Source organism: Nyctereutes procyonoides, unplaced genomic scaffold (assembly GCF_905146905.1).
Source record: "Nyctereutes procyonoides isolate TBG_1078 unplaced genomic scaffold, NYPRO_anot_genome, whole genome shotgun sequence".
NCBI classification, from domain to species: Eukaryota; Metazoa; Chordata; class Mammalia; order Carnivora; family Canidae; genus Nyctereutes; species Nyctereutes procyonoides.
Window position 1 is genome coordinate 23,271,719 of NW_026575024.1, and position 24,705 is coordinate 23,296,423.

Sequence of the window (24,705 nt, forward strand, 5' to 3'; positions counted from 1 at the left end):
ACCCATAGCCCCCTACAGTCTCCTCTTGGCTTCTTTCTTACACGCTTTTCACTTTTTCACCCTTGGAGGTTAATCTATAGAGGGCAGTTTTCGTTATATTCTATCGCCATATGGACAAACTGCTTTATGGCGACCTTGACAGACACCAGGGTGGGAGGCCCGGGGGAGGGGAGCGGCGGTCAGCTCTGGGAGAGAAACCTTCAGATAGCTGTGAGGAGGCGCCACAAGGAGGGGAAACCACCGAGCTCCACTCAGCGTTCAGTTTTTAAAAAGATTGACGGGAAGTGTACCAACTGTCTTTGCTCTAGCTTCTTGCGCGGTCTCGCGAGATACGGAGGTCTATGTGGAGAGGGTGTCAAAGGCGCCGTTCTAAGTGGGGGATGGGAATATCTGTGGCGCAATCATTGCGCGAGATTGGGCCATGGTCGCTGGGGCCGTGCTTACGTCTCGCGATATTTTGGCTGCTCCGGTCTGGAACTAGGGACAGCTTCTCGCGAGAGCCCGTGCTGGGAGCTCTGTGAGGCCCCGTGTGTTTGTGTGTGTGTATGTGTGTTGGTGGATGTGAGTACGAGGAAGCAGCAGCCGCCATTTCACAGAGCTTGCCGAAGCTGTCGCAGGGGTGGATCCTGAGCTGCCGAAGCCGCCGTCCTGAACTTCCGCGCGGGCTCCTCTAATCCCATTGTTTCTTTTAGATTCGCTCGGGCCTATCCGCCCTCGGAGCCCGAAATTCGGGCTGGGCGGTACCGTGGCCTGGGCCTAGCGGCTTAACAGTAGCAACAGCGGCGGCAGCAGCAGCCCCCCTCTTTCCGAATACAAGCACCCCAGGGGCCCGAAAGCCCGCACAGGTAAGGAGATGTCGCGGGCCTGTGTATTGCCAGAGGTTTTCGGAGACTTGGTTTTCGGCTGTTTTGAGGGACACTCAGGCGATCTATAACGACGGGGGCGGGGGGGAGAAATCGGTTCCATTTAGGCGACCGCGCCCTTATTTTCCTTTCGTGTGTATTTCAGGGTTCTTGGGTGGTAGGGACCCCAGAGAGGCGTCGGGCGGATGGCGACCAGTCCCTTCGAGGCCTGGTCGGCCGCGACCTCCCAACATGGCGCCAGCCGAACGCTACCATGGCACACAACCCCTCCCAACCGAGGGAGTTTCCCTTTGCCCCTAAAATGGCAGCGCGGGTTTTGCGGGGAAAGAGGCGCTCTCTCTCGAGGCGGGCGGGTTCTGCTTTTGGAGTTAATTGTGGGCGCTTTTTTTTCTTTATCGTATATTTAATGCCTTGTATTCGGTCTTGGAGATAATTCAGATTTAGTTACCGAGCCTGGTAAAGTGCATCGTGCCACCTCAGTCATTCCAGGTCTTTTTGTAGGCTTTTCTTAAGTTTTGGAGTTTGTCGGATAAGAAGGAAATTGAGCAGAATTGGAAAACGTTTACTCACTGAATTACCTTTCTTATTTTGTAGGCGCTTAGAGAAAATGGCAGACGATATTGATATTGAAGCAATGCTTGAGGCTCCTTACAAGAAGGTGAGAAAAAACATGTCGGTGAGGTTTATATATTTCTTAATTTAGCATTATCACGAAACTACTGCTGAAATGTAAACTAACCTCCCCGGAGCCCTCTTGATTTATCTTGTCAGAGATGCATTACGTGTAACTTACAAAAGTAAATATATGCTATTGATGTAATAATATTGTGCAGTAGTTTCACTTCAGCGTGATGAATAAATGCCCATCTATCTCTCTTTGTAGACTTGCCTAACGATATCTCACCTCTACTCCCATGAATTCACCTTTGATTCCAGTGTGAACTGTCAATCATAAGGTAGTAATTGAGTGACTTATCGCTGTACCGTGGTCCCCTAGGTAAAATGACTCCACTAAGAATTACCAGCTCCAGTTTGGTATAGCAAAAAGGTGAATGTAGTGGTTTGGGAAACTAGCAGGGGTCCAAGAATAACCAAGCATAACCAGTCTGTGGCAAGCAAATCTTTTAAATAAGTTTTACAAGAAGAAATGGGTGAGATTTAAATTTTTTCTATATATATATATATATATATTGACTGGTGATAGTAAATATTGAAACAGGCAGGTATTGATCTGCTGCTCTGTTAAAAATTACTAAAATTCTTGGATCCCTGAATAGAAATTTTTTTAAAGGCAAAGGAGACAGTATCACAATTTAGAGTCACTTGATGACGGTTTTACTGTCCTCCGTATTGTTTTTTTTCTTTCTTTTTTTTTTTTTTTTTTTTAGTCCCTGCCATAATATTTCACACTAAAAGCTACAAAGGAATTATTTTGGCTAAGAGTATAGTCTGACCCATTTCAGTATCACAGTATAAAAAGTAAAGTGTCTTTTCATTCTTTCACCAGTTGGTGGTGAAAATAGCAGTATGCATGCATTATCACTGGTGTCGCAAACTGTAAGCTTTGTAAGTTAGCACTTATACTTCTATAACTGATGTAATCAAACTTTAAAAATAAACATTGCGCTAAACCTTTTAAAATAATACGTTCGTTTTGTTGGAGTGTATAGCACGACCATGTGGTACCAATTTGGATGAATTCTTTTTAGCTTTAAATAGTGTATGTAGTTTTGTAATGCTTAGACTCTTGAAGAACTGCTTTCTGTTTTAATGTTAAGATTCTTGTGTCTTAGTTTAACATGGATGTAATTCCATGTAAACAGGTATGGAAGTAGGAAATGTTTAGGCTGGACTGGTGGATTATTAATTGACTTTCTTGGGTTCTTGGGAGTCAACATTACTAAAGCAGTGTGAATCCCTGTTTGCTTCAGGGCGAGATGTGTGACAGAGGTGGCATCAAGCTCTTACAGTCCCAACCCTCCAACGGAAATGGGCGAAGATCTCAGGAATGGCATCGGTCACAGGAAATCGATAGTGGCTGGCTGCTAGCATGGCCACTTGGGGCTTAGGCAGAAATAGAGCCATGGTACTGACCAAAGGGACCATAGCACATGGAATAAAACTCAAAACAGGACTTAATTCATGTTTTATAGAAGTTCTATTTAACCACTTCAACACTGTAAATCTGGATAACTTAATATCTAACTATATAAAATAAAATTTAACATGTTAATATGCATTTTTATTTTTGTATCTTGATGTCTTAATTGTAAGCAACAAAGTGGTTAAACACATACCCATCTAAATTTTTTTATAGCCTTCCGTGTTAAACTATAAATAAGTAATTAGTTTTAAAATTGTTTTGTATTTTCTTATTCCTGTTCCCTTTACCCTTTGACAACTTGAAATGTTACCACTTCGTCCTCATGATGTTCTTCTATCAACCCTGCTTAGGATGAGAACAAGTTGAGCAGTGCAAACGGCCATGAAGAACGTAGCAAAAAGTAAGTTATAAGAAGGGACCTGGGGTGGGGGGACCTTTATGTGATTGAGATCTTAAATTGTGTTCCTGTGGCGATAGCATCAAACTGAAAGTTCTCTTCAGAAGCTTTTCCTTGTCTCTCCTAGAAAAGTCGTTCTTTACCTTCTGAAGGGATGATAAACTATTTGAGGATATGAAACTGGATTCTTTCTTAGATTCCAGGATATAGTTTCAGGGATTTTTTTGGACACCTTCCCCTCCAAGCCTACTCAAAACAATCTGGATAAGAGTTCCTGTATTAGAGTTTGTCTTTTGTCTTCAGTTTTTATAAAGTTTGGCTTAATATTTTGGTGGTGTGTTATCAATAAAACTATCATACCCACTAAAGATCAGTTAGGAAAGGAAAAAAAGGTAACAAATGACTAACTCATGGAAAGTATTGTTTGCTCTAAATCACTGAAGGGGTCAGAATTGTGTATTATGCTCCTTGCTGTTTAAAGGCCCTTTTTGTAGTAATAGAGCACACTTAAGTACTTTTTAGGTGCCTCTTAAATGGTTTTTGATGTCTTCAGTTTTTTAAACTCTAATAGACTTAACAGTGAAAATGGAGTTTTAAATTCTGCATATTTATGCAGTTTACTAGGTTAAATGAGTAACTGGTAACAGGAACTCAGCGTTAAATTTTAGTATAGGATACAGTATATAAGTCTCAATGACCGTATAAACCAGAACCACATTATAAGGTTGAATCCTATTTTTGGAGTATTCTTTCCGCTCTAAAAATTAATGATTCTTAACATACGGTCATGTTAAAAGCATTAAATTGTTTTAGTAGCCTATTTTTGTGATGTCATTAAAATAATTTGTCACATACATGACCCTGTAGTACCTAACAAAGAATGGTAACATAGCCCCCTTATTTGATTTTTTTTTTGGCTCTTTTCCTAATGAGAAGAGCTCAACAAGTGCTTCGTAATACACTACCTCAGCATCCTCACAGCAACTTTGTTAGGTTGATTGAATTTCAGAAAATAGATGAGAAATTCTTAGATTGGATTATCTAGGCATTGTTATGCTGATTTTTAAAATTCTTATATTTAAAATGATCCAATTTGTAGAAAATGTCGTACTTTGGGGGGGTAGAAACTGGGGTAGAGGATCTGTTACAGTCCTCACTAATCACAAAAGATTGCGGGAATTAATCACATTGGGTTTATAGTCTTGAATTATTACGGTTTGAGGCAGTCAACCAATTGCATGGTTTAACATCACCTGGTTTTAGACCTTTTACCAAAGTAAGTTTTCTGATTAATGGTTCTAATTGCCATTTCATAATGAAAACCTAGGAATGAGTATCCAAGTAAATTAAAATTATCCAATCAAGGTATTAGGCCTTTTGTGTGGGTAAAGACCTCACCCTAAGTGCCAAAAGGATGAGGACATGCACTTTGGGCACAGTTTTCTTTGTTCCACCATTCTCAGATGTCACTCCTTGCTACTAACTCAATCTCCAGTTTATACTTGTTTTCATCCTGCATCTAAGCTCATTAAGGCTGCCAAGCTTTTATAGGAAATTTAGCACTAAGCTCCCATGACTGATGCTTTGTGGTCTTTATCCAATGTAAAGAGTCTTAGGATACTGAATAGAAGAATGGATAATTTTCTTTAATTGGCTATAGAATAGCCAATTTAAGGGAACATCCCAAATACCATTTAGTATCTTTTCAAATGTACAAGTTATTTCTGTCCTGCTTCTCATTCTTTGTTAAAGTTGTTTAAATAAATGGCTTTTTTGTTCAATCAGGAAATTGTTACCCATTTTTCTAAAGGGAATTAATCTTTCAAATTAATTTTACGGTTATCTAGAAAGTTTTCATATTTAAGGTTAGATAAAATGTAAAACAAATACAGTGTTCTGCATGAATTCTCTTAAAGGAAAGTGCCATGTTGCATTTTTCATCCTTAAACTTCATTGTCTGAAAAGCAATCAAGTGTTGGGATATAGTTTTAAGGTAGTAAGAAAATGGATATTCTGAGAAATTGAGAGTTGACTTATTAATGTTTTCTTTAAAAAACAGTTTATATTCTCAATACATACACTCAGTTGTATTCTGGTAGTAGTAAAAAGAACTACGTTTAATAATAACACAAATGGTTTATCAATTAGCCTATCTTCTGAAGAGCTATACCCCTAAGTCTGGCAAGACCTCAAAGTATATCTTTTAAATATTTGAGCTTGCCTTCATGGGAATATTATTTGTTAGTATAACCATTTTTGGAAAGTCTAAACCAGTGTCCATTCAGTTAAGCTCTTTAGGAATTTCTCAAAAAAGGATAACAATAAAATGACACAGTTGAAATATATTGGCTACTGTGTGTGGATTATCTATAAATTTTGGAATAAATGACTTTTCTATTTTTTTTCTTATTTTCCAGAGTACTTTGCATTTAAATTTTAGATCTTCTTACATGGAAGAGGTCAAATCCAGTTATAGCAAAACACCTTTACAGCAGAGGCCATATAACCAAAAAGTCCAAAGGCCCAGCCCAGTGGACCATTTACTTCAATGATGTTCAGTACAAAATTCCACTGCCACTAAAGACTTTGGAAAGTCCCTTTTAAGTTGTAACAGGATTTGACTATTAGTGTGGATTTTGATAACCCTTCTTTAGTTAACTTAATGTTCTTTCAAGCTGCAATTTGTTATAGAAAAGTATATTGCTTTCTTAAGTTTTTGTCCGGGCTTTTATGAAGAGGATCGTGCTTCTGAATGTCTTAGTATGTTGCTGTCTTTTTACCTGTCTGGGGTTGCCTTCAGATGTGGGTGGGGACTCATTTGAAAAAAGTTCTAGGAAGACCTTTAGTTGAAGTTAGCTCTCCAATTTTCCAGTCCTTTCCTTTGGCAGAATAAGTTTTGGGCCTAAAAAGAGGTAGATTGGGAGGTTGGCTGCCTCTCTGCTGTGGGCCAAAAATAAAGCAATACTTTGTCCTTTTTGTGGGGGATGGAGTTACTTTTTACTTTGTCCTCTGATTGATTATATGTAGGACTTTTGATTATAGCTATCTCACAGAATTCTTTAGGCTAAGACATAGTGTAAGGTGTTCCAGACAACAAAGTTGGAATGTAATCTGTTGCCCTTCTGGGCATTGCTTTGATGACTTCTATATAAATAATGAGTGTAGCCTAATTTTCTGTCATGTGCTACCTAGCATATACATTTCTGACAGTCAGGTGGATTATCTTGAAATTTTAGACAAAGTTTCTGCCTCCTTGGAAAGCTCTACATCTCCTTGTGATTGGAGTGTGGGTTTCAAGATTCCAGAAGGTGGGTGTCTTCATTTTCTATTTTCAATGCACTCTAAGATGACCTGCTTACAGGTTCTCTGAGGCAGACTTCAATTGCTCTTGTGCTAACTTTGCTTTTGATAAGGACTAAACAGTTTAATTAAATTTTCCAAATGATGTAGAGTTGTCAAAATGTTTAAGTATCTTTTTAGCCACTACAAATTGACATTTTAGTGGAATATTATTTTGAAATGTCTTTCAATTTATATTGAAATATCTGAAGGCACCTCTAAAATTTGGGTGATGACACAGAGGTACAGATGGTAAGATTTAATTACAAAATGGATGGGTGGTATACTGTGAAAAAAAATGAACAGAAAGATATGACTGACTGGCTTTTTTACCTTTCAGAGTTTGAGATTTTATAAAGATTAATAAAGGTGATCCTTGTTTTTGATTGCACCCCACAGGCTTGTATAAACTGGCATGCTCCATTTTCTGGTGTACTCCTTGTAACTTTAAATAGAAAGTATGTGAAAAGGTCACAAAAATCTAGGTGTGTCGGAATGCATTTTATTGCATTAGTTTTATTGTGTGCCCATAATAAAAACCAAAATATTGATGCTTGTATGACCCTTTGAAGTATAAAATACTCATTCAGTATATGTATAAATTGGGTCAAAATGGCTCACGAAGGGAAATTAGTGTTTTTAATAAAAATATTTATATATGACCCACTTATTTAAATGTTAACATATTCTATGTAACTTTTATTACTGTGGCCAGTTATATATTGGTCAGAGATTTAAAAGTTCAGGTTTTGATCGTCTACCTCCCAACAAATGATTTCCTTGTTAAAGCTGTAACTGACTCTCAGGAGAGATCTTTATAGTTCCCGCTTTCAACAGATTGTCAACTGACTGCTGGCTGATTTTCAGTAGTAGAAGGCAAAGGTGGGGTGCTATTTACCTTACCTAGGAATTATTTTTCCATAGGTATGATTATGTATCATTGTATAATAGTAAAAATAGCAAGATAAATTTACAAAAAGATTAAAAGATTTCTGACCATAAAAGGAAGTATATTTTGGCAGTTTTTTAAACTGGCAAGATAATGTAATTTTTTTTCTTCTCAGGAGGAAAAAAAGCAAGAGCAGAAGTCGTAGTCATGAACGTAAAAGAAGCAAAAGTAAGGAACGGAAACGAAGTAGAGATAGAGAAAGGAAAAAGAGCAAAAGTCGAGAAAGGAAGCGAAGTAGGAGCAAAGAAAGGAGACGGAGCCGCTCAAGAAGTCGAGATCGCAGATTCAGAGGCCGCTACAGAAGTCCTTAGTATGTAACTATAATTATGATGATTTTGGTTCAAGAATCATTCTGAGTATCCAGAAAACAATTTAACCTGAGTAATTTGCCTTGTAAAATTTTGTTTTTCAATATTCTTAATTAAAAAGCATTAAATGAGGATATTGGCATTGAAAACACTAACAAATTAGAAATAGAGTGTGTGGACCAATACATAACTTTTGTTTTACTAGGCATACAGATTATTTTCTGTCATTCCGTCTAAAATATTTTAACTGTATGCCGGTCCAAATTAAACCAAAGCACTAGAGTGCTTAAAAGATTTGATATGGGTGGTAGTGACAAATATTTGAAAGCTTAAAAGTATATGAGCTATTTCAAATATTCTTTACTGAATATAAATTTAAAATTCTAAAGCTCAAATAGGTATGTTATAAATATGTATAATTAGTCAAATATTTAATTAATCTTGTCTGGCTGTTTTCAGCTGAAATGACAGACCCTTTGTGAATTTGATGTATGCTCCTTTATGATGATGAATTTTGGAGCTTATCACATTTATTTAAAAATCATAAAACACTAAAATGCTCTGAAACTATGGAAGTTTGAATGTACTTAACAAGTTGGAAACATATTTTACTCTAGTCATTTAAAAAAACATGTTTGGAAGGAATCTTACAAAACAAGGATTGAATGTAGCAGTCCTTAGAGCTTTACGATATTGTTCCCTCTTAATATGTTATTGTAAATAAACTGGGGGAGAGGTATTAAAATTAGCCTTGATAACTTGAATGGTTGAAGGTAAAATTCAAAGACACACACATCTGGGTAAGAGTCGACTCTTTCACGGGGACAAGTTAACACTAAACTTTGATTTGTTACCTTTTAAAAAAAAGGTAACAATTGACAAGTGAACTTAATGAGTATTGAATTGACAAGAGAATGAAAATAAAGGACCTACAATACTTCTATTCATGAAATGTTTGGGTATTATTTGAAGCCATTAAAGTTAGTAACACTTTGGGATTCTGATCCTGGCTCTTTAACCTTTAAAAAGGGGCGGGGGTGGGGTGGGGTGGGGGTTGGGGGTTGGATTGAACTTGTTTACTGAGTTCCTCATAGCTGCTTATTTCACAAAGCTTTTAAGAGCTGAAAGAGGACCACAATATTTTAGTTCTTACTGATTCTTTGTTTTTTTGTCTAATGTATTAAGATTTACCATATTCTTACGGAATTTAAATAGGAGGAAAAGGATCACCTTAATAAATTCTGTATACTATTTTGTCTCTTGAGTGATGCATACTTGAAGGCATCCTATAATCCTGGTCTGACTTAAAAATGATTTAGTTCTTATGTGTGATTTCATGTGATCTTTAATTTATTAATTGTGACTGTTAGTGTGAATTATGAAGGACCCATTTACTGTAAAATTTTATTTGGAGCTGCTTGGGTGTTGCAGGTATGAGTCCATAAAAAACGAGTCCAAACATTGATCACATACCACTTACTTTGATTTTGCTTCCCTTATTAAAAAGGAGAGTAGGATGAGCACTAAGGGACATATGACCTGTCCCTTTAAGTTAATTTGGTCTTTAAAAATAAAGCCCAAAAACTATTGGGCCCTTTTCTTTTCTTTTTTTTTTTTTCTTTTAAGATTTTACTTCTATATTCATGAGAGACACAGAGAGAGAGGCAGAGACCTAAAGCAGAGGGAGAAGCAGGCTCCATGCAGGGAGCCCAACACAGGACTCAATCCCTGGTCTCCAGGATTACACCTTGGGCCAAAGGCGCCGCTAAACTGCTGAGCCACCCGGGCTGCCCTGGGCCTTTTTTCAATTAAGAATAAAACTGGATCTTAGAATAATTTTATCATTTCTTTTGAAAACATTGATTTATTACATCAAGTTCACAAAACTTTTTGAAATATTAACTTTACATCTTTACTATGGAACATTTTGGCAGAAGTGAAGTATGACATGCAAACTGCTTTCATGCAGTCTCTGAGATTTACTGTTAAATTGAAAAGTTCGAGTTTTATGATAATAATTATAGTCCCCTTTTAAAAACTCAAACAAAAAAACCTCCTCAAACAAAACGTATGTATGAATGTTGTGTATGTACGTACATATAAATACATATATTCCTGGGAACAAATCTGCAAAGATACACACCAAATTGTTAATTGTAGTTACTTCTGGTGTGAGGGAAGTTGAGGGTGATTTATTTTCACTTTTTTAAATCTCAGGAATGTATTCAAAAACGTGTAATTAAGAAAATATAGACTAAACATGAAAGAATTTTCAGAATCTTAATATTGAGGCTGTAACCTTTGGTCTCGGCACCTCTCAGTGGTCCAGGATGGATAACTATAAGAGCAGTTTGCCTGGGATAGAGTTAAGAAAAAAAAGTCTTTTATTTCCTCTTCATAATTGAGGTGGAAAAAAATCAGCCTAAACAATGTTAAACTTGCTGGAGAGCGCATGAACGCGATCTTAGCAAGACCCTAACCCTGTAACTAGTGTAATTTTGTGTTTCCTTTTTAGCTCCGGACCAAAATTTAACAGTGCCATCCGAGGAAAGATTGGGTTGCCTCATAGCATCAAATTAAGGTTTTTAAACATACTTCTGAATTGTTTAAATTGTTTTTCAAGGAACTAATGTGATGTACTTGTTTGGGTAATTTCTGAAACTTTTTAACTTTGCAGCAGACGACGCTCCCGAAGCAAAAGTCCATTCAGAAAAGACAAGAGCCCCGTGAGGTAGCTGTTGTCCCTTTTTTTTTTTCTTTAGCACTTTGAGCTTTGGTAAAGCTTTTGCAACTTAATGCTAATGTCAAATTTATTAACATTTGGTAATTTGAACTATGTTAAATTAATGTGGATATGTAAGTTTTCATTTTAGTATCACATAACTAAGAATGGAGCAGTAATTAATGTGTAGATATATTTGCTCTTAAATCCCTTTAAAATTTAATGATTATAAAAAAATTAATGATTATAGAAAACTTTAAATAGACTTGACTCCACCTACTTTAGAATTAATAAATTGTGAGTTACTAAAATAGCCTCATGAGGAATTGATTGTAACAAATCATGAGTTATCATCTGGTTCTCTGGTGAGATAAAGTATTTAATTTCCAAAGTATTAACCAAATTGACTTGTTTCTAAGGAGCAATCTTATGTTTTTGAATGTTTGGGTTATTTTCCTCTTAAATAACCTTAAGACTTAACCTATCAAACCTACCATATATTTTGGTTCAGGGAAAACTAATATGTGGTAGCCTTGTTCATTACTGGTGTTCCTTTTGGCTTCCCTTAAAGGGTACCTTTTAATTTAGAGTTTGTTATTTGGTGTATTCTAATTCTAGGATTTGATGAAAACTAATGATTTTAAAGGCTCCTTTTTGGAACATTGAGCTTTTTTACTCTTAATATTTAATTTAACACTTAAAAGAAAATTCTCCATCTCATTTTCTGGTTGTGGTCTTTGCTTTGTAACTTTTATAGTTTAAAATTACCTACTTAAAATAAAATAAAATAACCTGATTCATCAAGGAAATGTGTCATAATTTTCTAGGTGGAATATTCCAAAATAACTTCTGAAAATGTCCAGAATGTATTATGCTTTTATGTTAAGGATTAACTTACAACCTTAACCTTAATGATGTTCTATAATAAGTAATGTTAATAGAAACTAATATTTTTTCCTTGAAATGAATGAAATTAAGTTATATCTCATATGCTCTTTACTTGGGCACTTGAGTTTCCTACATACAATCAGTAGTGCCCTCAATCTTCAAGATTCTTTGTAAAAATGAATAAATTGAATCCCACTACTGGTATTTGTCTAGATAATACTTTTAATTTTTGTTTTGCGTATGGATATTTCTGTGTTTTATAACCATCAAGAAACATTGCTTTTTGGATACTAAATTGGTAGTCTTATAAGACTGAGTAAATGACCAGGTCACTATTCCATATATCTAAAATTGTTAAATAAAAGTTCAGAGGGAAAAATCAAAATAGTTCTCTCATCTCAGGTTTGTCATTTGTGATTGTCAAAGTAAAATCACATCATGATTTTAGATTTTGCTTTAGAAAATCATCCTTTCCACTAATTTTAGAACATTTTGACATTGTAGCTAGTTAGTGGTTATTTTTAGTGATGATTTTTAAACTCTCAGGCTTCTGATTGGTCTTTTATTATTCTGCAGAAATTACCATTTACAAGATTGAAATGCCAATGGACTTTTGTCCTGACACCATGTTAAGATATTAGTAGAAGAAACATGTGCAACTATGATCTTGTTGAGGGAATTGAGTCACCAAATTATTTTATGAACATTTTGTATAAATCTTAAGTGAAATAGTGGGAATAGTGACAAACTACTTCTGGTAAAGTTTATTCTGTTTATTGAAAATGAATATTATGAAGTTATTTTAAGAAAACAATTTATAAAATATTTTAATATTTATTCCTGTTAGGGAACCTATTGATAATCTAACTCCTGAGGAAAGAGATGCAAGGACAGTTTTTTGCATGCAGCTGGCAGCAAGAATTCGGCCAAGGGATTTGGAAGAGTTTTTCTCTACAGTAGGCAAGGTAAGGTTTTAGTCTGTTTAGGGAGATAGAGCAAATGGGAATTGGTGAACATTTTAATAATTATCAATATGTTAGGTTAAATTAGAGAATTTTTTTTATTTTTTGAATTTTTTCAAAGAGAGATGCAGAAACATATAGGCAGAGGGAGAAGCAGGCTCCATGGAGGAAGCCTGATGTGGGACTGAATCCTGGGACTCCTGGATCTCTGCCTGAGACAAAGGCAACACACTCAACTGCTTAGCCACCCCAGGCTTCCCAAATTAGAGAACATTTAAACACCAAGTCTTTTGATACAGGAAAATTCAGTTAGGGAAGCTTTTGGGTGACATTTCTATTTTGACTCAGAAGTTATAATAATGTTGGAATTAATAACCTATTATCACACGTTCATCAAAAGTAGAAGGGGATTGACAAGTTACTTAAAACATGGGCACCTGGCTGCTTCAGTCCAAAGAACATGAGACTCTTAATCTCAGGGTTGTGGGTTCATGGCCCATGTTGGGCATAGGCATAACTTAAACCACGGTGTCAGTTAAAAAAATTTTTTTTTAATTGGTTTTACAGATGTTGCATAAGGAGAATCTTGTTAAGTGTGTGTTTTCTTTTAAGGTTCGAGATGTGAGAATGATTTCTGATAGAAATTCAAGACGTTCCAAAGGAATTGCATATGTGGAGTTTGTGGATGTTAGCTCAGTGCCTCTAGCAATAGGATTAACTGGCCAACGTGTTTTAGGAGTGCCAATCATAGTACAAGCATCACAGGTAATTTTTTTCCTTTTTTAGGAATTTGATTAGTGTGATAGTCTAAGAAGACTGCTGTTGCTTAGTATTACACCGTAGTACTTTAGTATGTAATCATTACTACCTTCATTTAGATCTTCTTAGAACAGCTTTTTTTTATTATTAACTTTATCTTCGTTATTTCGATACCATATATTCTTAACAGCATCCTATATATATATATATTATATATATATAATATATATATATATTTTCTAAGATTTTATTTATTCACTCATGAATGACACACACACACAGGCGCAGAGACACAGGCAGAGGGAGAAGCAGGCTCCATGCAGGGAGCCTGATGCGGGACTGGATCCCGGGACTCCAGGATCATGCCCTGGGCTGAAGGCAGGTGCTAATCTGCTGAGCCACCCAAGGATCCCCCTGTTCTAATACAAGTTGTAAATCTGTTTCATGAAAAAGACCTGAGAACTTGGTCTAGAATTTTAATGATTTGTGATGATTTATTGGATGGGGATAGAAGCATTTAAGAATTTGTTTACCCTTTAAAATAGTTATTTTTGACATTTTTAATCAATGTTTAATTACAAATGTTTTCACTATTTTATAATACACAGTAGTATAAGATTTTATAATTTTTTTTTTTTTTAAGATTTTATTTATTCTTGAGAGAGAGAGTCAGAGACACAGGCAGAGGGAGAAGCAGGCTCCATGCAGGGAGCCTGACATGGGACTTGATCCTGGGTCTCCAGGATCATGCCCTGGGCCTAAGGCGCTAAACTGCTGAGCCACCCGGGCTGCCCTATAAAATGTTATAATTAGTTCGAATAGCTATCCTGTTTAGCATTTCTTGAAGGTAAGATGTTTTGAACTAATTTTGAGAATAATCTGTTTAGTTCCTCTTTGCTGGTACTTCATAGTAATTCAGTATTGCCTTTGAAATGAAATTAGTGTTACTAATGTTTATTTAAATGTGGAAAAATTGGAATGTATCATTCTATGATATGAAAGCATTTTTAGGATTCTTTGTCAATACCTATTTTTATTAAGACAGTCATTGATACCTGTCATGCTTGATAGCTCAGGGTTTTTTTTTTAATGGAGAATATAAGATTTATTTATGTATGTATTAAAAGATTTTATTTATTCATGAGAGAAACAGAGAGAGAGAGGCAGAGACCTAGGCAGAGGGAGAAGCAGGCTCCGAGCATGCAGGGAGCCTGATGTGGGTGGGACTCGATCCCGGAACTCCACAATCACATTCTGGGCTGAAGGCGGCGCTAAACTGCTCAGCCACCCGGGCTGCCCAAGAATATAGGATTTAAATATTCTTGCAATCCAAGATGAAATAGTCTGTTGATTGATACTGTGTAACTTCTAAACTGGTTACTTCATCAACCTTAAATGATTTTATAAAGTTAAGTTCTAAATATTGGGTGTTTTTCACTTGAATGTGTATACACAATAGGAAAGTAATTGTTAGGAAATGGGAAAGATTAATTCCTTGATTCACTTCCTGCAATGGAGGACAAATTTAATGGTGTGTAGATCAGCCTGAAAAAGGCTGAGGATCCTCAAATTAAATGAATTTATGATTAATTTAATTTTAACCCTTTTTTTAAAAAAGATTTTATTTTTTCATGGGGGGGCACAAACACAGGCGGAGGGAGAAGCAGGCTCCATGCAGGGAGCCTGACATGGGATTCCATCCCAGGCCTCCAGGATCACACCATGGGCGGAAGGCGGAGCTAAACCTCTGAGCCACCTGGGCTGCCCACCACCTTTGGATATATACTGCTCAAAATGTTTCGGTTTGTTAACAAGAAGGAGCTTGTAGTAAAATATGAATTGATAAATACTATCTTTGAGAAAAACTTCCAATGGAAAAGATGACAGCTAAACTGAAAACTTTGATTTGATTTTATATTGACATAAAAAAACCCTTATGGCAGCAGCAATTGGTGTATTGTAGTTTGAGTAACAGTGATTTTGAGGTGTTAATTTTAATGAATATCGAATAATTTATGAATTCCAAAAAATAGTGTTAATTTCCATATTTACCATGATCTGATATCAGGATGCATCTCATTTAGATGGCATAGTGTACTTTTAGTATTGATTTCATTTTATGTAGGAAATGAGGTATATGATTGTTTAACATATGACTTGTATATGCTCATAAAACTTAAAAGTTGCTGCAAAATATGTATCTTATATTAAATAAAATATTGAGGTTTATGGTTAGAAAATGGCATTTGAACCATATTCTTAATTCGGTGCCATTAATCACGGTCACATATAAGTGGAACCATACAAAAGCTTTTTTGTGTATGACTTGCTAAAGAGTGTGTTTTCATCACTTTTCGTATCACTTGTCATTAAGCAAACCTGAATGAGATTTACTATGATTAAAATGTTTTGGATTAGTGTGTGATGTCCATTTTGTCTTATCCAACTTATAGGCAGAAAAAAACAGAGCTGCAGCAATGGCAAATAATCTACAAAAGGGAAGTGCTGGACCTATGAGGCTTTATGTGGGCTCATTACACTTTAACATAACTGAAGATATGCTTCGGGGGATCTTTGAGCCTTTTGGGAGAGTAAGTCGCAGTATCTCCAATTATCCTTAATTGGTTCTTGATCCAAGTATAATTGCATAGTAAATAATAGTCACAAAATTAATGTATTCCTGAAATTAATACAACATGAAGAACTGTAGTATTGACTACTGTATTTTTTCATGCTATGAATGAACAGCTTTATTGAGGTACTGTGATGTACCCAAGTCATATAGTTCACAGTTGATTGCCTTTTTTTTTTTTTAATTTTTATTTATTTATGATAGTCACAGAGAGATAGAGAGAGAGAGGCAGAGACATAGGCAGAGGGAGAAGCAGGTTCCATGCACCGGGAGCCTGACGTGGGATTCGATCCCGGGTCTCCAGGATCGTGCCCTGGGCCAAAGGCAAGCGCCAAACCGTTGCGCCACCCAGGGATCCCCGATTGCCTTTTAATGTATTGACAGTTGTGCAGTGATCAACTACATTGTGTTGATTTTATTAAGATTTTTTAAAGATTTATTTATACATTTGAAAGAGAAAGGGTGGGCGGGGTATTGGGGAAAGGCAGAAGAGAGACTGTCTCAAGACTGAGCGTGTAGCCTGAGGCAGGGCTTGATACATCAACCCTGAGATAATGAGCTGAGCTAAAACTAAGAGTTAGACATAACTGACTGCCACCCAGGCACTCCTATTTTTTAAGACTTTTAAAAGTCATCTGTACACCCACTATGGGGCTTGAATCCACAACCCTGAGACCAAAAGTCGCCATGCTTTCCTGACATAGCCACCTGATACCCCTGCTTAATTAATCCAACATCTTGGATAATTTAACGTATCTAGTACTAATTAGAATTAATGTTTCGTATTTTTCATATAATGGAAAGGAAACAATTTTATTTCTTACACCTGATTGTAGTTTACAAAGGACATCTGGAGTTTTAGTGGTTTGTTTTTGAGGCAAAAGACTAAGATTGTACTTTTTTTTCTATGCTCCACAGTGCATAGCTTCTTGTTTGGGTAGTGTCTAGGCTTTCAGAGGTTTTTTGGAAATAAGGGTTTTTGATGGTCTGTTTTTGTTTTTTAGGGGAAAAAGAATAAAATGCTTTTGTTTCCTTCTTTGCACTTAATAATTGTTTTTATTTTTAGATTGAAAGTATCCAACTCATGATGGATAGTGAAACAGGTCGATCTAAGGGATATGGATTTATTACGGTAAGCAATTATCATTAATACTATCACTTAAATGATTGTCTTTAAGGTTTTGTGTATTTAATTTTACGAATTTATTTATTCATGAGAAACACAGAGAGGCAGAGACATAGGCAGAGGGAGAGGGAGAAGTGGGCTCCATGCAGGAAGTCCAATGCTGGGACTCAATCCTGGGACTCCAGGATCATGCCCTCAACCAAAGGCAGACGCTCAACTGATAAGCAACCCAGGCGTCCCTAACTTTAAGGTTTAAAAATTTTTTTTTTAATTTATTTATTTATGATAGTCACAGAGAGAGAGAGAGGCAAAGACATAGGCAGAGGGAGAAGCAGGCTCCATGCACCGGGAGCCCGACGTGGGATTTGATCCCGGGTCTCCAGGATCGTGCCCTGGGCCAAAGGCAGGCGCCAAACCACTGCGCCACCCAGGGATCCCAACTTTACGGTTTTAGATCAAAGTACCATAGTAAAACTTTATTCGTTGTTCATAATGGGGAAGGGTGCATGGTTAATATTTTTAAATGGTTTAGAGTAATTGTAGCCGTGTTTACCAAATGTTGCCGTTTCGCCAGTTTTCTGTTATCTTGTTTATAGTCCATTTGCATAGCTAAGTCTTCATGTAATTGAAGTTTATGACCCCATTATGAGTTCTTTAGTTTGTAATATTTTTATATGTTATTAAAAGTGTGTGTTGGTGTGGTGCACCTGGATGGCTCAGTTGGGTAGACATCTGACTATTAATTTCACCTCAGATCATGATTTCTGGGTCCTGAGACCCAGCCCTGCCTTGGGCTCTACACTGGGCATGGAGTCCGCTTAAGATTCTCCGTCTCCTGTTGCCCCTCTCCCTACTCATCATGCATGTTTTCTCATTTAGATAAATAAAATCTAAAAAAAAAGTTTGTGATTGGCCATTGCAGCCCATTGATTGAAGAGAGTATTAGGTGGCAGCAGGAATAATTGCAAATTTAAGTGCCTCTTTTAAAGTAAACTCTCTTATGTTTTATTTACAGATGGAATTCAATTACATGATAGCAATTTTTCAAATGTTCAGTGTTAGAACTTTGGAAGGTTCTGAAAATTGTTAATTGATACTGTAAATGCAGATTGTCACTTTAGCTGCTGTCATAGAAAAAAGTTATATAGGTCCTAGTTCTTTTTTTGGGGGGGGGGGTCCTAGTTCTAATCAAGGAATTATAATTGTGTTATATTTAAATTTTGTGTGTGTGTGTTCTGTCTAAATTTTAATAAAATTTGGGGCGCCTGGGTGACTCAGTAGGTTAGGCATCTGACTCATAATTTCAGCTGAGGTCATGATTTCAGGGTTGTTAAGATCGAGGCTTGCATCTGGATCTACACAGTGTCGAGCCTACTTCAGATTCTCTCTCTCCTCCCCATTCAAAAAAAATCTTCTTTAGTGATAGAGGAAGTTTTATTCGTTTTTATTTATTTATTCATGAGAGACACAGGCAGAGGGATAAGCGGGCTCCTTGCAGAGAGCCCTATGTGAGACTTGATCCCCAGACATGGGATCATGTCCTGAGCTCAAGGCAGATGCTCAACCGCTGAGCCATGCAGGCATCCCATTAAAAATGTTTTTAACATCAACTATGCAAACTATTTACTACTATTTAGTAATCTGTGTAATGCTAGATTATGTACATTTACATTGTGCTGTTTGTTGGTTAATTTTTTTGTAAGGATCTGTAATTTTTCCTTCCTAAATAAAATGTTTTTAAACACATTGATGAAAAATACTAAGCTATGGAATTGCTAGGGATATATTTTTGTTTCCATTAAATGAAAATAAGAGTGTGCAACTAAATTTTGTTTGCATCCTGAATATTAAGAATTTTCACAGTTTGGGCACCTGACTTACTCAGGGATCACCTCCTGAGCTGAAGGTAGATGTTCAACCACTGACCCACCCTGGCATGCTAGGAAAAAACATTTTTATGATTTTATTGGTAGTAAGATGACCCAGAATGTTGTATGAAAAGTAGTACCTGAGTGAACTTTTAATTTTTTAAATAGTTCGTTTGTTCTTTCTCCTTCCTTCTGTCAGCACAGGGGACTGCCAGGGAAAGGAAGAATCAGGCTCCTTGCTGAGCTGAGAGCCTGACTTGGGGCTCCCTCCAGGACTCTGAGGTCATCACCAGGAGAGTGCCAGGGAAAGGGAGAAGCAGAGAAGCAGGCTCCTTGCTGAACTGAGCCTGACTTGGGGTTCCCTCCCAGGACCCTGAGGTCCTGACCTGAGCTGAAGGCAGATGGTTAACTGAGCCACCCACATGCTCCCAAATAGTTGTTTATTTATGGAAGGAAAACACCATTTTAGTTTATCCCAGGACATTTAAGGAGATGCATTTTTATTTTTGGAAAATTACACATTCTGTTACTAAGATTATTTCTGAAGATAGGCATTACTTAGTCATATTTTGCTTTTTAAATCCTCACATAACAAAGCTGATTTGAATCAGCTTTTGTGATCTGATAATATAGCTTATATTACTTAAAAGCTAGAATATCCACTTTACTTTGCATCCAATTGTGTACTTATTGATGAATATACTAGACCAAATAAGTAAGAATTGCTTTACCTTACATATATGTGATTTAACATATGGGACTTTTTACTTTTATCCCTCATTCAATTATACAGTTTTCCGATTCAGAATGTGCCAAGAAGGCTTTGGAACAACTTAATGGATTTGAGTTAGCAGGAAGACCAATGAAAGTTGGTCATGTTACTGAACGTACTGATGCTTCCAGTGCTAGCTCATTTTTGGACAGTGATGAACTGGAAAGGACTGGAATTGATTTGGGAACAACTGGTCGTCTCCAATTAATGGCAAGGCTTGCAGAAGGTAAGTTTTTCCTAGTGTTGTGAATCATTTATTGTGGATATGGTAATGAGAAAGGTAGCCCACTTACATAAACTAATAAATGAAAAGGGTGTTTTTCTATTTTTGGAGTTGACCGCCTTGTGTGGTTTATGCACTTTCATATGGAATTACTTGCTTTAAAGTTCTAATGGAATCTAATTTATGCCTTTTGAGTGCCACAGCATACATTATAAGATTCCTTTTGCTTTATCATAATAATTCCATTCTTAAAGTTGAAAAACTTAGTTACCACTATTATACTATGTTCTGCTTGTAAATACTTTTAGCGAAGTGACTTTGGTGTGGTAGTAAGGACCCAGAAAACTTAGTTTTTCTGCCCTTGACATAATGCAAGTTACAAGATCTGGTTTTTTTTTTTTACACAGGTACAGGTTTGCAGATTCCACCAGCAGCACAGCAGGCTCTACAAATGAGTGGCTCTTTGGCATTTGGTGCTGTGGCAGGTAGGAATTGAATCTTTTCTAATTTGAAATCATTGTTTTTTCACTAATTCGAAAATTTGCCAAATTTTTGCATTTAAAAGGACTTACTGAGAATTCAATTCATCAAGTACTTCTTAGCTTGTAAATAGAATTATTCACTCATAATAGGCTGTCAGGGCATTTTTTTGAACCCTACATACCAATTTTTAGTTTGAATTGCCTAAATTAGACCTTTTTAAGTACATCACTTTTAAAACCCCAACAACTTTATATTAATTTCAAAAAATGTTTTCTTGTGATGTTTGAGTTCAGAAAACTATCAGGGGCCTTTAAGTCCAGTTTTAGGTAAAATACTTAACACTATCGAGAATGTAAAGAAAACTGCTTTCCTCTAAATAGTACATGCTATTTTGAGTTTTTTAGTTAGGGTAATGGGCCCTCCTAAAGAGGGCAGGAAAATAGAGTACAGTTGTGTAACAAGGGGCTCAGTTTATGAACCTTTTTTTTTTCATTATGACTTAAGTACCTCAGATTTGCTTTTATAAACCTTGATGCTAACCCAAATCTATGAGCCTAGGATAGCATTAATTTTAAAATATTGAAGACCTTGCTGTTATAACATCTAAGAAGAACCATTTGCATTTGGACTTTGGAAGACAGGAAATACAAATCTGAAGAAGTCTGGCACTTTGTATTTTTAATCAGTCCATTGATTTTATCAACAAAATGAGATTTAAACTGAAAATATGTAAGTTTTAAGACCATAGTGCTACACTGAAATATATATAAATGTTCATGTGGTTGAGTCGTGATTTCCTTTTAAATCAAAAACTCATTAATGAAAGGGAGAGGATCATTTTTTACTTTCACGTCATATTTCATTAGAGATCAGGGACTTTTCAGTGTTTTCCTTTTAGTGGATATCCACAAGTTTGTGACTCACTTTAGAAAATCTGCCTTTTGTGTTTCTCCTGTCAGATTCTATTATTTATTTTGAAATCTGATAGGTATTTATAAAGTTTCTGAGAAAACTGGGGCACCTGGGTGGCTCAGTAGGTTAAGCCTCCATCTTTTGATTTCAGCTCAGGTTATGATCTCAGGGTCATGAGATCCAGCCCCAGGTGGTCCGGCTCCACACTGGGCATGGAGTCTCTTTGATAATCCCTCTGCCCCCCCCCCCCCCATGCATGTGCGTGTGCTCTCCCGCTCCCTCTCTAAATAAATATATCTTTAAATTTTTTTTTTTCTGATAAAACCATGCCAGTTTATCTTTATGGGGAAAAAGTCTAAACCATTAATGGATTTCTGTGTCTTGAGTCACGGGATAACTCCCCCAGTATCCCTAAATTTTGACTGTATAAATAATATTATACACCTAATTTCTTGAGTGACCAAATAGCCATAGAATGCTGCTTACTATAATCAAAGCCATTAAAGGAACCCATCCCTTCCAGAGATGTAACCCAGTTTATGGTTTTAAAATTACAATTTAATCTGAAAACTAAATCTTCCTATTGCTTCCCATTGTTCAGATCATTTTTTCAGTAATTTAGAAAATGCTTGTTTACCATATTCTAGGTATTTCACTTAGAGGCTCTGAGTTATTTGCTGTTTTCAGAGATTTGATGTAGTAACATAGGATTCATTTCTAAACAGTCTTATGTTATATCCTGGGTGTGGTATCCTATATGTTGATTTGATGTTCTTCATAAACAACATCCTCACCTAATTGAAGATTTTTGAAAGTTAGTATTCTCAACTAATATTTCTGGATTCATGATGTATGGCTCACCTTCTTGGGCACACTTATTGTGCGGTTTATATTTAAGGTGGGCTGACTGTGATCAAATAAAACTCAAATTGGTTATAAATAGCTAGTTACTGATATTGTTATATTCACCCTTATTTATGTCTCTTGAGATGATTATAAAGTTTGATTCTGTCTTCTAACCCTTCCTGTAGATTGCTTTTGCAACCAAATTAATAATGGCTCGATTTTTAGGTAAATATTTCTAAATAACTCAGTATTTTTTTCCAGATAGTTACCATTAAATCCTCACACAATTTTTTTTGAAATGCTATAAAGAATGTTAATGTGCCCCAAAACCCTTACTCCTAAGTTCTTTAAGGCTGTTTTTTTTTTTTTTAAACCAAGGGTAAGTCATCACTCTATCCACTAATTTATTTTAGAAGGTTAACAAGTGGTTTCTAAGATAGAATCCTTATCTTTATGAAAGCCACGCTTTCTTTCCTAACTTCTCACAAATGACCTGTAAAGTCACTTTTTAAGTCTTGATAGGGGATTTACATATACTTGAAATAGCATGGATTATGGGTTTTTTTTTAGCTTTTATTTATTTAACTAATCTCTATATCCAACGTGGGGCTTGAACTCGACCCTGAGATCAAGAGTGTCATGTTCTTCCTATTGAGGCAGCCAGGCATCCCATAGGATGGATTTTTGGTATCTTATACCTTTTTTCCTATTGTAGGGAAAGAAAAGACAAATTGTGTTATAATTTAAAGTTTATTGACAGTGTCTCTATGGATATATCTTCACATTCCTTTAGTATATACTAATTATGTCTCTTCAACTCCCAGATAGCAGTTTTGAGCCCCTAGGACACAGGTATTTTTGTACCCCAGCATAACTTGGGGTACTGATCCCTTTTCCTTTTTGCCACCCTCCCCCCATTTTTAGATTTTATTTTTAAGTAATCTCTACAATCCAACGAGGAGCTTGAACTCAAAACCCACATTGACTGTCACAGTCCACTCACTGAGCATGCCAGGTGCCATTTTTGCCTAATTAAGAAACCTAGACGATGATAAACTTTTGCCCTTGAAACACGTGTTAATGAAAATTAGGTTACTGGATCTAAACAATTTTTAATTGTATTTTTATAGCTTGTAAACTTAAAGATAGCACAATGGTATTTATTTAGCCTTGCTGCTTTCACTGCCAAGCAGCTTTCTGTTAACTTCTAGTGGTGAATTTAATGATTATATGGGGAAATATACTGGGAAAAATCCCCATTCTATTTATTTTTAATAGTTATTTTGTTAAATTTTTGTAGTATTATATAGATAATAGTAAACTTGGTTAAAATTTACTCCTACTTCATTAAATTTCCAGACTATGCCAAGAAACCATACCTTATTAAACTATTATCTTCTCGGCCAGAGTTGAATAGCCCAAGTACTTGGAATTGAATTCTCAAGATCAGGGTTTTCATGGATTTTCTGACCGGTGTGCTTCCCTTTCCCCATTTCCCATTATTCCCATGTGAAGAGTAGTAGTATAGAGGAATCCATTGGAGACGTGGAAGAGTAACTAGGAGTAGGAAGACAGGCATAAGTTAAGTTTCCTAGGATAGGAGGAAAGAAAAAGGCCCCAAAGCCTTGTCAATGAGGAATGGGGAAGGAGGTTTGGCTGCCAGGTTTTACTATAAGTTTATTTTGATGAACCCTGCTATGTAGTCCTCTTTTATTAATGCTTTCCTGACATTTACCCTGTTAGTTGAGGCTCTTCATTGTTCCTGCACTGAGCTGTAGAATTCTCTTTTGTTATAGATTTGCAAACAAGACTTTCTCAACAGACTGAAGGTGAGTTGAGCTTTTTATTTGTCTTTGAAGTAGATGTCAATTTAGCAACACATAGTTTTTTAATTATATCACTTAGTACATTTTGTATTTTTGGTTTTTGGAGAATGGCATAATATGGTAAATACATAGTTAACCTAATGTGTATTTCAGTCAGCCTAATCCAAATCATTACAATTCCATGGATTAAAGAAAATGAAAATGTGCATGTGCATTTTTTTTTATTTGGCTTTAGTATGCTTAGAATTATTTTTACCCTTGTATTAAGTCAAAATGGAATTTGTTGTTTTAGTATACAAATCTTTCAGGAGTCTGAACTTACAAGGTTAAGGACTCTAAATTCATGATTTGTATCAATAGTACCAAGCAATGTGGCAATTATACAGAACTAAATTGCATGCATATTTCAAAGAGATTGAAAATGTATCTAAAGTAGGCTATTTTCTCTTGTTTTTTATTGCCAAATCTCTGCCATTTGTTCTGATCACTTTGCTATTAATTCAGTATCCATCTTTCATGCGTTGTCCTTAAAGGTTATTTAGGAGAATGATTCTATATGAAAAGGTCTACCATGTTCCTTCATAGGAATTAAATGTAGGGGCACTGGGTGGCTCAGTGGTTGACCCATCTGCCTTTGGCTCAGGTTGTGATCCCAGAATCCTGGGATCAAGTCCCGCATCAGGCTCTCTACGGTGAACCTGTTTTTCCCTCTACCAGTGTGTCTAC

General features: G+C 36.2%; 1 protein-coding gene across 9 annotated transcripts in view; it reads left to right on the forward strand.

Moving 5' to 3' along the window:
* The first annotated feature begins 544 nt into the window (after window positions 1-544).
* Window positions 545-24,705, forward strand: part of RBM39 (RNA binding motif protein 39) — a 29,429-nt gene continuing 5,268 nt past the window's right edge. Inside the window, exons 1-15 of one of the 9 annotated variants that reach the window (XM_055345100.1) lie at window positions 545-845; window positions 1,458-1,521; window positions 1,747-1,819; window positions 2,795-3,367; window positions 6,601-6,676; window positions 7,771-7,962; window positions 10,476-10,541; window positions 10,638-10,691; window positions 12,418-12,535; window positions 13,145-13,297; window positions 15,745-15,882; window positions 16,990-17,055; window positions 19,711-19,915; window positions 20,320-20,397; window positions 23,932-23,982. In XM_055345100.1, coding sequence (XP_055201075.1) covers window positions 3,349-3,367; window positions 6,601-6,676; window positions 7,771-7,962; window positions 10,476-10,541; window positions 10,638-10,691; window positions 12,418-12,535; window positions 13,145-13,297; window positions 15,745-15,882; window positions 16,990-17,055; window positions 19,711-19,915; window positions 20,320-20,397; window positions 23,932-23,982 — 1,216 coding nt within the window. In that variant the 5' untranslated portion in view covers window positions 545-845; window positions 1,458-1,521; window positions 1,747-1,819; window positions 2,795-3,348. Of the gene's footprint in view, window positions 846-1,457; window positions 1,522-1,746; window positions 1,820-2,794; window positions 3,372-6,600; window positions 6,677-7,767; window positions 7,963-10,475; window positions 10,542-10,637; window positions 10,692-12,417; window positions 12,536-13,144; window positions 13,298-15,744; window positions 15,883-16,989; window positions 17,056-19,710; window positions 19,916-20,319; window positions 20,398-23,931; window positions 23,983-24,705 lie in introns of all 9 variants that reach the window. The other 8 variants (XM_055345109.1, XM_055345144.1, XM_055345090.1 and 5 more) reach the window with 8 other exon arrangements.